This window comes from Octodon degus, unplaced genomic scaffold, assembly GCF_000260255.1.
Source record: "Octodon degus isolate 3935 unplaced genomic scaffold, OctDeg1.0 scaffold00054, whole genome shotgun sequence".
Classification (NCBI taxonomy): domain Eukaryota; kingdom Metazoa; phylum Chordata; class Mammalia; order Rodentia; family Octodontidae; genus Octodon; species Octodon degus.
In genome coordinates this window covers 2,674,369-2,690,749 of record NW_004524630.1, presented here as the reverse complement: position 1 = coordinate 2,690,749, position 16,381 = coordinate 2,674,369, and the positions used below count along the sequence as shown (strand labels likewise).

Here is a 16,381-nt window from a genome sequence, read left to right as displayed (position 1 = left end):
ATGGGTGGGGGAATGGGTGGATGGATAAGCAGACCTGTTTGTGAACTACCTGACTTTGAGTGTATCTATGTATAGCAAAATAGGAAAATGTATTCTTTGTACTCTTTTTGAATGGAGAGATTTCTAGTGGCTGGAAGCCAGTTCTGGAATAGTGAAACAGTATTATTGCTTTTATATTCCAACAGGAAATATGGGATGTATAAAATCAAAAAGGAAAGACAATCTGAATGACGATGGAATAGATTTGAAGACTCAACCAGTACGTAATACTGACAGAACTATTTATGTGAGAGACCCAACGTCCAATAAACAGCAAAGGCCAGTAAGTAGATAGTCTCAGGGGAGCGTTCCCACCGCAGGATCAAAGTGTGGCTGCGATACTCGGTCCCCCTCTGTAATATGTGCATGAGAACATCACACTGATCACTCGGGCCCCAAATAATTTCTGATCTGCATCATAAATTAATCCTTTGAAGACCATGTAAGCAGTTTAGGGAAGACTAAGGCACTTATTGGACAATAAACAGGCATTTGGTCACATGCTTCTATGTAGAAAAGAAATCTTCCCTGTTACTGTGGCTAAAGAGGGACAGTGAAGCACAATGTGGTGGTGCACACCTCGAATCCAGAACCCAGGAGGCTGAGGCGGAAGAGTTTCTGTGAGTCCAAGGCCAGCCTGGGCTGTGTAGTGAGTTTACCATGAAGTACACAGCGAGACTGTGTCTCAGAAAAAAGATGAGATTAGCACCAGTGACTGGGTGCAAAAAGAAACCCTGGATCCACATTAGAGGCTGATGGAGGTTATACTACTAAATTAACATGCATGGTGTTTCTGGATAGGCAAATTACCATTGTAGCATGTGGAATTATGGCTAGAAATGTAGCTACTCCAAGTATACAAGATTATTAATAGTTTTAAGAGTTTTCTGATTGTAAATACACATCACTGACGTGTGTGTGATGCCGCACGCTGACCCCACTGCCTCTGGCCTGGGTTCGCGCCTTGCCTCTCTTATTTGGAGAAGGGGCCTTGCTTCATTGCCGAACTGGTACCTCGGCTTCCCAGGCAGCCTGAGTTGACGCATGCGCCACCATGCCTGGCATCAATCTAAAAATTTTAAATGTGTTAACAAAGCATAGATATGAAACGACTTAGGGTATTAATATAGTTATCAGAAAGTCAAATAAGGGGGCTGGTGAGATGGCTCAGTGGTCTAAAGCACCTACTTGGAACAAGCTTGGCAAAGCACAGGGACCACGGTTCAATCCCCCAGCACCACATGCCAGCCAGCCCCGCCCCCTGGTGGGCTGAGCTGGCCACACACACACACACACACACACATAAATAAATAAAATTTTAAAAAAAGGCTATTAAAAAAAAAAGTCAAATAAGGAATTTAAGTCACACATGGTCTCCTTTTAGACCTCAGAGTTCCCTTTAAAAGGACCAATTTGTTTCTCGTACCGAATACTGCATAGCTTTAAACCCAGGCGTCTTTTATGTTTACTTTGTTCGTTATTTTGGTTTTGTTCTCAAATGATAAAATGAGATGTCCTTATTCAGAAAAACAAAAGAGACCAGTACAGTGTTACGTCTGTTTTCTGCTCTTGTTCAGAGTAAGGGATGTTACAGCTCAATTAGAAGGCTGAGACATAAGTGCGTCCGAAGTCTTTCCACCCCTCACGCGCCCCGGAAGTGTTCGCACCTGTGCCTGCTGTGGCCACAGATGCCCTCGTTTTGAGCCAGGTTGTTTGGCCTCTGTGGCCAGAGACCACGGAGCCACACGTGTGCCGTGGACTGGCTGCCTTTGGGTCTAACAAAGAGGCGAAGTCAGAGTGCTGCTAACCCAGCAGCACTCCAGGAAAAGTTGTTTTCAAGAAAGATCTAAGCAGCAGTACAAGGGCCCCACGCAGTCTGTCCTTTGGTCCTGCAGAAGGCATTAGGCTGGGCTGGGTGGGTGGCATTGGGCTGTAGCCCCAGCTCTGTCAGGGGCTGAGGCAAGCGCTCTTGAGCTTATGAGTTCAAGACCCGGCCTGGGGACAGTGAGGTCTCCTAAGGAAAGAAAAGCATTAGCAACTTTTGTAAGTTAAGCCTGATATTTGAAAATCTCCCTGCTGCTTTTAATGCATTTCTCTTCTAATTATTGCCTCTGAATCATGTAAAATAAATTATAGTTCCTAATCATGCAAATCTAAATGACAAAAGTTTTTGGATCAGTATAGAGCTTCTTTGCATAGGTCTTAAAGGATAACGCAGATCCAGGGATTGTTGAGTCAATCTTTTGGGGTAGTGATTTTCCCTTCTCACTGAATTAGAGATACAGACTGACTTGTATGAAAAATTTGAATTTAAGTATAATCCACTTTCTTCCCATTCCATGAAATCTTTAATCAAGGAAGTAAGTTCATGGCTCATGAGGCCACTGGCAGCACCTTCCTTGGGAAAGGTTAGGAGACGTCACAGGGCCTCCTGGCCTGGCGCAAGGGGGCAGAGGCAGCCTGCTGGGCCTGCAGGCCCTCCCAGCAGCTCTCTTCCCACCCCAGCATCCGCGCTGTCCCCTGCGCCCCCAGTCAGTCTGGGTTGGCCTGGAGAGCTTGGGCCAGCTAGGATTTGCTCCCAGCTGCTAGTGGCAGCTGGCCACACGCCCTTCACCATGTCCCAGAAGCGTGCAGATGGCTGGTATGATAAGCCCCGAGATTATCAGGGCCCGCTGCTGCTGCCTTCCCGTCTGCTGTCCCTGGAGTTAGTTTCCATGGCTGCTGGGGCTCAGGCCTTCACTTGTGACAAAGCAGAAAGACTGAGCAGGAGAAGGGACAAGGCACAGGCTGCTCCTCCCCGCCGGTCCGCATGGGCACTGCAGGCTTGGAGGAGACCCCTGAGCCGTGAATCGCTGTGTTGAATGACGTGAGGGTTCTGTTGCTCTCCAAGAGGGCAGCCCACAGTGGGGCGGGCACGCAGCCACGGCCGCCCAGAGCCCAGGGCAGCGTCTGCCGGCACAAGCAAGCGGCTCTTTAGCAGGAGGAGCAGAGTCCGACGCGGGACAAAGCAGTCATACTCCCAGCTTACTCAGTTAGCGAATTCATACCCGCTTACTACTGTTAGGAAAAGGATGCACGAGTGCATGTGAGTAGGAAAGGCGAAGTGTAAATCATGGTCTACAATACGCTCTCTCTTGTAGGTTCCGGAATCTCAGCTTTTACCAGGACAGAGGTTTCAAGCGAAAGGTGGGTTTCCTTAGCAACCGAGTTAATGGTTTTTTTTTTCTTACTGTTCAAAGAAATCACAGTCCAGGATGTGTGTACTTTTTATTGTGGGAAAAAAATATACACAACATGAAATTTACCATTTTTGCCCTTTTAAGTGTCAGGCTCAGCACTAAGCTTCATGTTGTTGTGTACCCGCCACCAGCATCCGTCTGAGAACTCTCTTGTCGGCCTTAGACACCGACTCCTTGTATCCTTTCCCAGGCGCCCCTGGGATCCCATGGCTCTTGCTGGCTCTGTGATCCGATTATTCTAGATCATTTGGTTAGACACGTAGAGTTAGACTCTGAGGCCGGCAGACGTGACTTCCACTCATGGCGCCACGCACTGAGCATAGAGCGTGCTGCTCTGTGGCCCCAGCCCCTCCCAGCAGTAGGATGTGGCCGCGTCCCACCTGCCCCTCTCCTGTCCCTGCTTCCTCGCCTCCTTTGGCCCCAGAGGGATTTGTGAAACCATTTCTGCTGATTGAGTCTTAAAAACTTCTGCTTGTGTTCTTCATTGCTAGATCCGGAGGAGCAAGGGGACATTGTGGTGGCCTTGTACCCCTATGATGGCATCCACCCTGATGACTTGTCTTTCAAGAAGGGAGAGAAGATGAAAGTCCTAGAGGAGTGAGTGCCCAGGCGCCTGCAGGACCCCCGCCCCTTGCCTCCGGGCCTGACTCCCTTTGCGGGTGGGCGTGAGGCCGCCAGCCCCCGGTGGCCATCAGTGAGTGGTGGAAGGAGCCGGGCAGGAAGCCACACACGCTCCCCACGAGTTTGCCCTTTGAAGCAGAAACGAGTCCTTCTCAGGCTGCGCTGCGCGGGGAGCTGGGGTCTGTGTGAGGCCTGCGGGCCATGTTAAGCGGCTGCTTTAGCTGCGTCTCACCCAGATGCACTGGGTTCATGTCCCAGCTGTGCGGTCTCCGGGGTTCGGTGCTGCAGCGCAGCGTGATGGGAAAGCCCCGCTCAGCAGCACGGCGCTTCCGAGAAGATGCCTGGACTTTGGTCTCCCTGACCCCAGCGTGGCAACCCACAGACACGTGGCCCCGCTGAGGCCCCAGGGCCCTGGGAGAATGAAGAACTCGGAATATTGTAATTCTGGCTTACTTTTCCAACCGACTTGGCATGAAGAGTCACCCTGACGTGCTGTGCAGAGGGAGGGGACTCCATTATTAAGGGCTGATTGAGCAATGCTGCTTTTGGGTTGAGTCCAAGCCGAGTCTAAGCCTGGCCCTGCCTCAGGATGGCTGTGTGCCACTGAAAATCTAGGCAGAGTCTCCAAGTTGGCATCTTCAGTTATGCAGTGGGAATGACAGTCCCTCGAGCATGGGCTTGTCACGAGCGTGGCTGTGTGTGCGTGTGCGTGTGCGTGTGTGTGCATGTGTGTGCATGTGTGTGTGCATGTGTGTGCGTGTGTGCGCGTGTGCGCGTGTGCGCGTGTGTGCGTGTGTGTGCGCGTGTGTGCGTGTGTGTGCATGTGTGTGCGTGCGTGTGTGCGTGTGTGCATGCGTGTGCGTGTGTGCGCGTGCGTGCTTGCGTGTGTGCGCGTGTGCGCGTGTGTGTGCGTGTGTGCATGTGTGTGCGTGCGTGTGTGTGTGCACGTGTGCGCATGCATGTGCGTGTGCGCGTGCGCGTGTGTGCGTGCGTGTGCGTGTGTGCATGTGTGTGTGCGTGTGTGTGCATGTGTGTGCATGCGTGTGTGCGTGTGTGTGCGCGTGCACGCGCGGCCCTCGCTGGCTGTCGCACGTCTCAGGAGACGGGTCCCAGGCCCTCCTGGATACTACAATCCACTGATCCCCAAGTCCCTTCCACAGAGTATTGTCTAGCGTTTGCACAACACTCTGCAGAGCCTCCGGCTTGCTCCCGGCCCCTCTAGATTCCTCGCAGGCCCTGAGCAACGCAGATGCTGAGGAAGTGATTCCTGTGCAGTGTTACTCAGGGAATAATGAACAGGGAAAGGTCCCGTGTGTGTCCGACGCAGACCCGGGGCAGAACCAGCTTTCCAAAGGCATTTTCAGCCTGTGCCAGCGGGCGGTGCAGGCACAGAGCCCAGGACCTGAAGGCCCAGCTGTGCACGTACACACTGTGCCGGTGGGCAGCAGGCGGCGGCTGAGCGAAGCTGGCCGTCCTCGTGTCCCTCGGTACAGCACCACCTGTTTGCCCTTTCCAGCCCCGAGCTCTCCTCTGCTGGCCCCCAGCCTACCCTGCGTCTTGAGGGCGAGGCACCTGCTTAGAATTGTTTTATGGCGGTTCCTTCCACTCCTGGCGTTCACCTCCATGCAAATTAGGTGTTTTAGCAAGGGAATTGGAGCGTTGAACTGCGGCCCATTCTTCCCTCAGCCTGCGTTCCTAAGGCCTTTCTCAGCTCACAGCATCCATCTTGCCACCCCCCTTGTGCAGCCCACATTTAAGCCGCAAGCCTGTTCCTCTGCAGTTTTGTGAACTGGAGGGGGGGCTTGGTGCGGTGGACTCTGCTGTGGACTCTGCCCTGCCCCCCTGCAAACAGATGCCCTCAGGCGGGTGCTGTTTAGCCCTTCCGTATTGGATGCAAATGCTCTCTGTGTGCGTTTTTGTTCCAGACACGGAGAGTGGTGGAAAGCCAAGTCCCTTTCAACCAAGAGAGAAGGCTTCATTCCCAGCAACTACGTGGCCAAGGTCAACACCTTAGAAACGGAAGAGTGAGTCCTCTTTGTTGCCGCCCTGAGGACAGTGCTCTCTGTGGTGAGGCACTTGTCTGTCACCGTCCTCTGCCCGCCGGAGCTAAGGCCTCTGAGCCGCTGCACTGTCTTCACAGGTGGTTTTTCAAGGACATAACCAGGAAAGACGCAGAGCGACAGCTCCTGGCACCAGGGAACAGTGTGGGGGCCTTTCTCATCAGAGAGAGTGAAACTCTCAAAGGTAGGAAGTGGTTGAGGATCTCCTGTAAATGCTACCTAGAAAGCAATTGTTCAGAAAATATTCTGCAACTGCTAAAAAGGGATATAGTCAGTTCTGGTAGTGAAAGTTTGTGCTTTGATGACAGTAAACTCAAATGATGCATTTTGCTACTGATGTTAGCAGGAGTAATTATGACCAGGCCTTCTTGTGCCTCACGTTTGCTGGGTTTCGTGCATTACTATTCAGGCTGAACCTTAAAGTTTTCAGAGAAGGGAAATCAGAATGAGTCTTCTATTCAGCTACTAGCATGGAAATAAAAGATAGCGTGCTGGCAGCTTGGGGAGCAAAGAAAGTGCTGGCTTTGTTTGTCCACTTTTAAGTTTTATAAGACTTTTAAAATTATGCATTATGTACATGTTCAGCTTATATTTTGCATATTTTATGAAGAATTGTATAGCACAGTGTTGTACAATGCAAACTTTATTATATTTTTTCCTTTCTGTATTTAGTGCAGAGTCTACAGGGTCTCACTACGTAGATCAGACTCAGTGCTTTTCCTGTTTTCAGCCTCCCAAGCACTGGTATTACAGGCGCGCACCACCACACCCAGTCTCAGTTGCGACTCAGTGCACCCCGGGGTGGGGGTGGGGGCCTGCACTGTGTGCTGGGGATCAGCCCTGGGCGCCCTGTGGTCCGACGAGCTGTCGCAGACTTTACTTGTGCAGTGTAAACATGGCCTTTCCTTCCCTTCCTTCCCACAGGAAGCTTCTCCTTGTCTGTCAGAGACTATGACCCTGTGCACGGCGATGTCATTAAGCACTACAAAATCCGAAGTCTGGACAATGGGGGCTATTACATCTCTCCACGGATCACTTTTCCCTGTATCAGTGACATGATTAAGCATTACCAAAGTAAGTAACACCGAAGGTTGAACAAGCCAGAGCATGTGTGTTAGGATAAGTGTGAGGTGTCAGAGCTGCTTTTTGTATGAAAACAGTTTATGTATCATGTCTGTCTTAGTTAAAGCTGGCAGCTTATAGTCTACAATTGATTCTAAATTTAACTATGACTAAATATACAAGTGTTCCTTAATTTAAGATGAAGTCATAGTCCTATAAACCCATGAAAAGTTACAAATATGCAAGTTGACATTTTTGGTTTTTGGTACCAGGGATTGAACTCAGGACCTTGGACTTGCTAGGCAGGCCCTTATGCTACTGAGCTATCTCCCCAGCCAGATATGCAAGTTGAACATGCATTTAATGTTCCTAATCTGTCAGACAACGTAGCTCAGCCTAGCTACATAAGATGCGCTCTGCACACTTGCATTAGCCTGCAGTTGGGTAAAATCATCTACCACCACCAAGCCAGTGTTATCTAACAATATTGAGAAGCTCACTAAGTTATTTAACACTGTACCAAAGGTGAAAGCCAGAACAGTTGCACAGGGGGGGCACTTTTCTACTGTGATAAAGTAACTAAAAAAAAACCCAAACCTAAATGGAACTGTTGTCAGCTGGAGACTCACTGATTGTGGAGACGCATTCAAAGTGAGAGTTGATCTTTTGTGCTGCTTGGCGTGTGACATTCCACAGTCGGAGAAAACGTCGGGGTTGCGGGGTTTTGGCACAGTGGATATTTTTCCGATGAGTCCAAGTGTTTTAAAACAGAATACAGTTTGTGGATCTGTGTGTGTGTGTGTGTGTGTGTGTGTGTGTGTGCACGCGCGTATATGTCATGTGTAGAAGTATATCATACTGTTGGTAAAAGACACAGTGTCACCGACAGCAGCAGGGCAGTGTTCCTGTCTCTGGTGTCACTTTCCAGCCCTGTGCTGTGGCCTTTAGGTCCACTTCCTGTGTGTCTAGCACTGGCTCTGTAGGTTGGTCCTGCTGCTGCTTTCTCTAAGAGACTACACGTTGTCAGTGGGCTTCGGACCCAAAATACAGCGAGAGCCAAGGGCCGGCTTTCCCGGCATCCCTTCCCTCGCGTCTTCTGTCATTCATGTATCTAGCCTACCGCGGCCCTGGGGCGCAGTTCCGAGCTGGGGGCCCGGGGGGCCCTGGCTGTGTCCTCGCCTTTGTGCACCGTGGCACTTATGTGGGCTCAAGAATCTGAAAGCACATTCCATGAAGTGTGAGCGTTGCTCAGTGCCTTTTTGCCTTGCCATTTTGCTTTGCTGTCTTCGTACATTAGCAATAGCACTGGTCAAATAAAATGTTTCAAGTTGTCTTAAGAATTTCAGAAGTCACGGTTATGGATGCGATAGCTGTGTCAGCAAATCGGTGTGTAGACAGTGGCACCTGAGATGTTATAAAATTAATAGTCCAAGCTCTGCTTTGTAGAATCCAGTGAGCCACAAAGTATGTACAGCGGACTCTTCACAGCTGTAGATTCTATGCCTGACAATTTAGCAGTCGACCAGGGATAGAAAAGATTTTTAAAAGTTGAATCTCTATTGAACATATGCAACTTTTTTATATAGATTTTTATCACATTAAGTATTATAGGTAATCTAAGGATGACCCAAAGTATACGGAAAGAAGTTCATAGGCTTGAGGCAAATGCGGCGTTATGTTGTGTCTTGGACACCCGTGAACTTTGGTGTGGTGTGGGCTGTCCCAGCACCATGCTCTTTCGACACGGCTGTGGGCACTCCATAACCTTGGTTTTCTCTCTCAAACTAGAGCAGGCAGACGGCTTGTGCAGAAGGTTGGAGAAGGCATGCATTAGTCCCAAGCCACAGAAGCCGTGGGACAAGGACGCCTGGGAAATCCCGCGCGAGTCCATCAAGCTGGTGAAGAAGCTCGGCGCCGGGCAGTTCGGGGAAGTCTGGATGGGTGAGTGCCTGGCGGGGTCTGCCTGAGGCTGGGGGGAGGCGCTGGCCGGGTTTTCCAGCTTCCGAGCCAGCCTCCGAGCGGTGTCCGAGGCGCCCTTGCTCTACTTCCTCCTGGTCACGTGGGACCGAGGTTGACCTGCAAAGTCTGTTGCGTCAGCTCCTGCTCTTCCTTGTGACTTCATGGTTCTCTGACTGTAAGTCAGGGAGCAGCGAGTGTTTATCCAGAGTGTTCTGTCCACTCCTCCATAATCCTGTGGCCCCCGGTCCCAAGTCTGCACATGGGAAGTAGAGCAAATTGGCTTCCAGCTCAGGGAGAGCTGCGCTTAGGGTTAGGGCTGCTGGCTTAATAAAAAACCTCCCGTTTATTGCAATTTGAGGGTCACCAAGAGCCTCTCCAAAGACTCTCCAACTAGCATCATTAGTGAGCCCTTCCTTATGGCTAAGTGTCACCTTCCCAGTCCGCCAAGACTGGACATGCCCAGCTCGCTGCAGGGGCCTTCTCCAGGGGTTCTTTGGCCTGTCTTCTTTTGCGATAAGAATCCAAAAGAATTTTAAATCATCCTCATCACAGTGTCCTTGTGGCTGTCATGAGAAAATGCAGTGGCTGCTGGCAAGGGTGGTGTGGGAGGTCAGACACCGCTGACTAAGTCGCCTTCCCTGCGCCCGTTGTGTGTGAGTGAAAGCAGAAGTGGTTTCCAGGTAGAAAGGGCAGTCAGCTTCCTATGATGCTGCAGCCGAAGCTAAGCAGGATCTGGGCCTTCCAGCCTGGTGCAACTGCGTGGTCTCGCCGCTGCTGCAGCCAGGGCCCTCGGAGAGAGAGATTTCCCTCAAAGATGGGCCCTGGACCACAGTGCTGTGTGCTCTCTCCAGTGGCCAAAGTGGCTTTAAGTGCCACAGACAGAGACCCAGCCCTCATCTGAGTCTTGCTGAGCTGCCTGAACTCACGCAAGCTGCCGCCGCGCTCAGGAAAATTGTAATCATGCCGCATCCCACCACCATCTCGATGCCAGCTGGCAGGGCGGGTCAGGCACTCTGGTTTTGGACCTGTGGGCAGATCGGTGGTCTGTGGCCCTCACTGTGGACATGGTCCCTTCCCAGACGCGTTCTGTTGCTTATGTCAGGTTCTGGTCCTCATTTTTCTCCTCTTTTAAATTAAAAACTTAATGTGAAATTAGTGTGGCATAAAATTAGTCATTTTACAGGGAGCCCTTCCTGGGCGTTGGGCGCCTTGGTGTGCTGCAGGGCTGCCGCCTCCACTCAGTTCTGAGATATTCTCTCCACACCAGAATAAAGCGCTTACCTGCTCACTGGCCCTCGCCCCAGTCCCAGCAGCCACAGAGCCACTTCTGCCTCTCTGAATTTGACTGTCCTGGGTGGCTCTCGTAAGTCTTGGGGTCGTAGCACATTTGTCCCTTCGTGTCATTGAGCTTATTTCACTTAGCAAAATGCTCTCGAGTGGCATCCGTGTTGCAGCACAGGGCAGTTTCCTTCTGTTCTGCGGCCAAGTGATGCTCCGTTGTGTGAACACACCACGACGTGCCTCCCCACTTTTGGGTGGTGAGTTTCCGGCTTTTGGCTCCTGGGAGCAGTGCTGCTGTGTACACCCTCGTGGGACCTGCTGTGGGGACACCGTTTGCACTTCTCTCTGGTGTGCGCTGGGAGGGCGCAGCCATGGTGGACGCTGGGGTTGGACTTTTGGGGAGCTCTAAAGCTATTATTTGCTCATTTAAAAATGACTTGCCTTCTCCACATTTCCCCTTGAGATGTTTTTATTTATGTCTTAATATTTATTTTAACAAATGCAAAGAAATAAAGGCAGGAATAGTGTAATGAAAACTGTATCACCCATGTGTGTCTGTCTCTGTTGCTCTGTCTCTCCGTCTCTCAGCCCTTCTGTCTACGTCTCCCTTGGGCCTTCTGTCCATGTGTCTGTCTGTCTGTCTGTCTGTCTGTCTCTCTCTCTCTCACACACAGACACACACACACACACATGCATGCACACATGTTGTTGAGCCAACGGAGAGTAAGCAGAGATGTGGTGACGGTTTACTCCGAGATGGTCAAGCGCGCATTCCGTCCAGGCAGGACAGGCTCCTGCACAATCCAAGATGACATCTGGAAGCTTGGCCTTGGTGCCTGCTGCTGTTTACCACAGTGCTCCTCATTGAGCTTACACGGCTGTGCCCTGAGGCCACTTCCCTGACCTAGGACAGCACATGTGCGTCTCTGATCTGCACCAGCCCCGCATCTTACCTTCATCTTTCACAGCGCCCACAGTTTACAGGATGCGGGTCGCTTTATTTTCAGAGTGTCCCACAGGGCAGGGGGGGCGGTTCTGATGCTTCTCACAGTTCGGCTCAGCCAGGGCCTGCACGTGACCTCTGGCTGCCCACGTGAGCCCTGCTCTTGGCACGTACCAGGAGGCTCATGGTGTCCCTTCCATTCTTGCTGGTGTTCTGTTTAGCTTTAAAGAGATGCACGAGGTTTCTCCACTTTTGTACTGATAAATGATCTGTGGGAGGTTCCTTAAGGCTGTGTAAAGAGTTTTCCCGAAGCCTTCTTCGCTCACCGTTCATTTCCCCTCTTGGAGCCTCCCGCATCTCTGAAGCCACGCATCCTCCTGTCTTCCTCCTTTCTCCCTAAACTGCTCTGCTCCGACTCCCCACTTGCTGCAGGAGCCTTGGGGCTCCCCTGCCAGGCCCATGCTCACAAGGGCCGTCTCTTTCCTGAGAGACCGGCAGAGCAGTCCTTCCTGCGGCTGCCTGTCATCGGGCTCTAGTCCGAGTGCACCCGCGGCACTTCTGGGTGTGCAGCCGCACCCGTGAGTGAGGATGGAGACGGGCGGGGCGGGTAGCACTGCCTCTGCAGCTCCGTCTGTGCACATTTTCACACTCAGCGTAGCCGCTTGGTGAGAGGAGCAGTACTATCACTTGGTGAGATTAGGTAAGGAGACTGCCCAAGGTCATTCTAAACTATGAGAAAGCCAAGCTGAGAGGGCTCTAGGAGCCCTCGACTCCATTTGCTGAAGCCGTCGACAGTGAACCTGACTTCTCCGGCCTCAGTTTCCACATCCGTGAAGTGGACAAGGGCCAGATCGTCCGTTGTTGAGTGGCAGAGCAAGATTATGTTACGATCCAATCTGGCGTTTTGGTGCTGTTTGTATTATTGTTTTCATTTCTCTGCGTTTAACTCTAGTCCCAGAAGCTGCATTTTGATGGGATTTTCCAGCTTTAGTTATGAAATCTAACTATAAATTGTGCGGCTCGGCCCTTCAGTGCGTAAGTGCTGTGAGGGGTGTACACGAGCTCCAAAGTCGAGGAGTCGCTGAGCCACGGGGCTCTCGTTCACTGTAAGGCAGCCTCCGGAACGGAAGGCCTGCAGTTTTGCCTCCGCCCTGCCATGACCCGCTGTGAAGCCAGGATGAAAGGACAGAGGTGCGCTGAGGACGCGGTCGCAGGCGGCCAAGCGCAGCCACGCACGCCTGGAGCTGGGGCGGCTCGCGCATGCGTGCGTGAGCCATATCGCAGCCCGTACTGCTTTAAATGCGCCTCTGCTCACCACGCTGGGTGCCGGCAGGATGAGCTCTGCTCAGCCGGGTCGCACAGCTCCGGAGCTTCCTGTACTGTGAGCGGCTCCGGCGTGGGCGTCCCTGGGCGCGCGTCAGCAGAGCAAGGGCTGGCCAGCTAAGGAGTGAATGAAGAGGAGGTTGGCGAGCCGCTCCGCTGACCTGTGGAAGCTGTCGATGGGGGTGGAGGGGACCGGGATAGGTCTCCTGCACGGTTTTTTAAAAGAAATTTCAGGAGTGCAAGCAAGTAGCCTAGTAAGTGCTTGGCCAACTCCATGGAAGGACACAGAGGCGCCATCTGGCCGCCTGACCTGCTCATTCCAGACAAAGTGGAGGTTAGGCCGGTGGAAGTTGAGAGCAAGGCGGCGGTGGGCACTGGAAAGACTGGACAGCCCCAGCCCGCGCAGTCTGCCTGCCGTGGTGGAGCGCTGCCGCACCGGCCCTTCGTGGAACCGAGGAAGCGTCCTGGCTTCCCCTTTCTCTAATTCCTGTCCCTCTGTCACCCTTTTCTGCTCATGAGCACCCCCAGGGCCATGTGCCCAACGCTTAGGCTTCACCATGTACCCTGGTAGTGCCTGGGAGAAATGGCAGTTTAGGAAAGAGGACAATTGCAGAGCTGGAAAATACTGCATTTTTCTAACCAGAATGTTGCTTTTTATTCAGTCTATTGAAAACAGTAAAAAAATCTCATGAAACTGAGTCATTTGACAGTGAAAAGCACTGAAGGATTGATACTACGTGTGGATGACTCTTTCAGTGAAAGAAAAAAGTAATACAGAGAGACCCTGGTGCCGTTTATCCAGTTGTCTTCACTGGTGACATCTTGCAAAAGCGTAACCACATCACTTCTAGGATGCTGACATTGATAGTTACTTTTGTCAACTGTGTTTTTCCCCTTCTTGAATGGAAGGAAGGAAGAAATGAAAGGAAGGGAAGGGAAGGATAAGGATGGGAAAGATAGGGATAGGATAGGAATAGGGATAGGGATAGGGATAGGGATAGGATAGGATAGGATAGGATAGGGTAGGGATACGGTAGGGTAGGGTAGGGTAGGGTAGGGTAGGGTAGGGTAGGGTAGGGTAGGGTAGAGTAGGATAGGGTAGGGTAGAGTAGGATAGGGTAGGGTAGGGTAGGGTAGGGTAGGGTAGTCAACGTGAAGTTTTTTGCTGATAGCTCTGTAGCTACTGAAGTGAGTTCAGTCTGCTGATCACATGTCGCAGAAGGATACTGAGCACAAATGAAGGAATGTTGATCGCGGCTGCTAAGACGCTCACCGTGCGGCATCTCCATCTGACCGCCTGACGGTGTAACAGCAAGCAAGCCGTGCGTAACCTACAGCAGCCACAGCTGAGTTCTGATTTCTTAGTGGTTAGCAGCCCAGCTTTTCTCATGGACAAGCAAAATGCTACAATTATGCATTGTTACCCCAACACGTTAATAGGTGTGTTAAGTGTGAGGAACTGCTCACGGGCCACTAGTGACATTTTACGATCAGAATTTCTTTGGTCTGAAATACACAGAACAAATACTGAGACACGCCTGGCCTGGGGGCAAGGGTGCGAGTGGGGGATGGAAGTTGGGGTGTCCCCGCTGCAAGCTGCCCGCTCCTGTGTGGGATCCCCCTGACCTTTGACCTGGTGACGTGCTTCCTCTCAGCGGCAGAGGCAGATGTGTCTTCTCACACTGCCCCTCTGGGAAGGAGCTCACAAAGAAAGGAAACATCTTGAATTCAGTTTTGCGTGGTGGGTTCTTCTCTGAGCCAGCTGCGTCATGCGAATCGCCAGCCCTCTCCCGGCAGCAGCCCCATGCAGTGTCTAACCCACCGCCCACTCGTGCTACAAGGCCACTTTGAAAAGCCTGTTGCTGCCCACCAGAACTGGAACTTCCTCACCTTGTCACATCATCTTCTTTAACTGTGGCCACGTCCCATTTCACTAGAAGTTCTTTCCTACCTTGAACATAGCTTTTTCTCAAACCATTTTTCTTCTCCTTCTGTATCTGCCAGCTGTTAAAGGGAGGTGGGTTAAAGGGAGTTTCTGATAACCAGGGAATACCTGGGTAAGGTATGATTGGGTCCCTAGGAATGAGTGGAAGTCGTGCCTTTGGGTGAGGGTGGCGGTGGCCCTGGGGCACCCGCCAGCAGACGCTGCTGCCACCCGAGCTGTGGGTGCCAGCTGGGTGAGCTCGGTGCGTCTGCAGCGCCTCGCCGGCATCGGATCATCTTCAGCCGCTGCGGTGTCCCCTCAGAACTTTCCCTTCCCCTTGAAAAGCACGCTTTTTCTTCATCCTTTGAAAATGTATTAAGGGACGCGGGAGATGGCTCAGTGGCGTCAGCGCTTGCCAGGAAAATATATTAAGGTCTCCTTGAGCACCATTGTTTGCACACTGATGAAGGGGCACTTTTATTTCAATGTAATGGCACAAGCAGAGAGAAAAATGCTTCGTTCAGTTTCACAGAGAAGTACGAAATGAAAGCCTGCATGGCCCCTGTGAGAGCCCCCACAGGAAAGGGGCCAACTCCAGGGTCCGCGTCCCTTCCCCACCACAGTCTCGCCTGCCCGCCCCCAGACAGCTGCTGGTCCGACCTGTGTCATGATTGCCCCTCTCCTCATGCCCCGACGCTGGAGTTGAGGCCAGAGCGTCGTGCGTCTGAGGCAGGTGCTCTTCCAGCAGGCTGCACTGTGGTTGGCTCTTGTAAAGTGCAGTTTTGGTGCGTTTGTGTATGTCGGTGTGTACACGTCCAGCGCCGCTGACCACACCTGCCTGTTCCTGAACTTTACACAAATGAACCATGTTGGATGTGAGATATGTGTTGCCAGGAAGCAGTGTGGGTTATCCGTGTCTCGGTGTGGGTTATCTATGCTTTGGTGTGGATTATCCATGTTTCCGGTGTGGGATTACCCATGTTTTGGTATGGATTATCCATATTTTGGTGTGGGTTATCCATGTTGTGGTGTGGCTTATCCATGTTTATGGTGTGGATTATCCATCTTTTGGTGTGGATTATCTGTGTTTTGGTGTGGGTTATCCATGTTTCGATGTGGGTTATCCATGTTGTGGTGTGGCTTATCCATGATTCGGTGTGGCTTATCCATGTTTCTGTGTGGATTATCCGTGTTTCTGATGTGGCTGCACTTTGTCCTTGTCGCCTTATAATGGTGCTCATGTGTTTAGTCCAAGCATACAACAGTCTATGTGTTCGTTGGTTTTACTCTTTACTGATGAAATAAGAGCAGCTCTATTTTCTGGCTACTGTGGGCAGCGTGCTCTGCGTGTTGCGTGAGTTTCCACCACGCAGCTAGGGATGGCTTCACCTTCCGGTCTCTGGGCTCCGCCCTCACAGACCCAGGCAGACTTGGGTGGGAGCGCCGGGGAGGGCTGGATGCTGGCTTTTCTCCTGTCTTCGTGCCCTAGTAGCTCCGTCCTGACAGCGACTTCTACAGCGTGTATATCATATGCAGTGTTACACTGGGAGAACTACGATATTTACACATGTGGGTCTGGTTTACTTCACTTATGAGTATATCTTCAAGTTGCATCCACTTAAATATGAAAGCTTCGTGTTTATCTTTTTTTTTTTTTTTTTTTTTTGTAAAATCGGGGATTGAACTCAGGCCCTTGCGCTTGCCAGGGAAGCGCTTATTCTACCGAGCCATCTCCCTGGCCCCCGAGTTTATCATTCTTTATAGCTGAGTAATACTCCACTGTATAAAAATAGCACATCCTCTTCATCCATTCCTCAGGTGATGGGCATCTGGGTTGTTTCCAAGATTTGGCTGTCACAAACTGTGCTGCTATAAACGTAGGTGCACATATATCACTGTGACATGTTTTCAGTTCCTCTGGGGAAAAAAT

General features: G+C 51.4%; 1 protein-coding gene across 4 annotated transcripts in view; it reads left to right on the top strand.

The window, feature by feature from the left end:
* The window catches only part of Lyn (LYN proto-oncogene, Src family tyrosine kinase), an 89,156-nt gene that overhangs the window by 33,928 nt on the left and 38,847 nt on the right, over positions 1-16,381 (top strand). For 3 of the 4 annotated variants that reach the window (XM_023717678.1, XM_004633367.2, XM_023717677.1), the window contains exons 2-8: positions 186-322; positions 3,180-3,225; positions 3,770-3,875; positions 5,825-5,923; positions 6,040-6,143; positions 6,884-7,033; positions 8,810-8,962. In XM_023717678.1, coding sequence (XP_023573446.1) covers positions 191-322; positions 3,180-3,225; positions 3,770-3,875; positions 5,825-5,923; positions 6,040-6,143; positions 6,884-7,033; positions 8,810-8,962 — 790 coding nt within the window. In that variant the 5' untranslated portion in view covers positions 186-190. The remainder of the gene's footprint in view (positions 1-185; positions 323-3,179; positions 3,226-3,769; positions 3,876-5,824; positions 5,924-6,039; positions 6,144-6,883; positions 7,034-8,809; positions 8,963-16,381) is intronic. The other variant, XM_004633368.2, reaches the window with a different exon arrangement.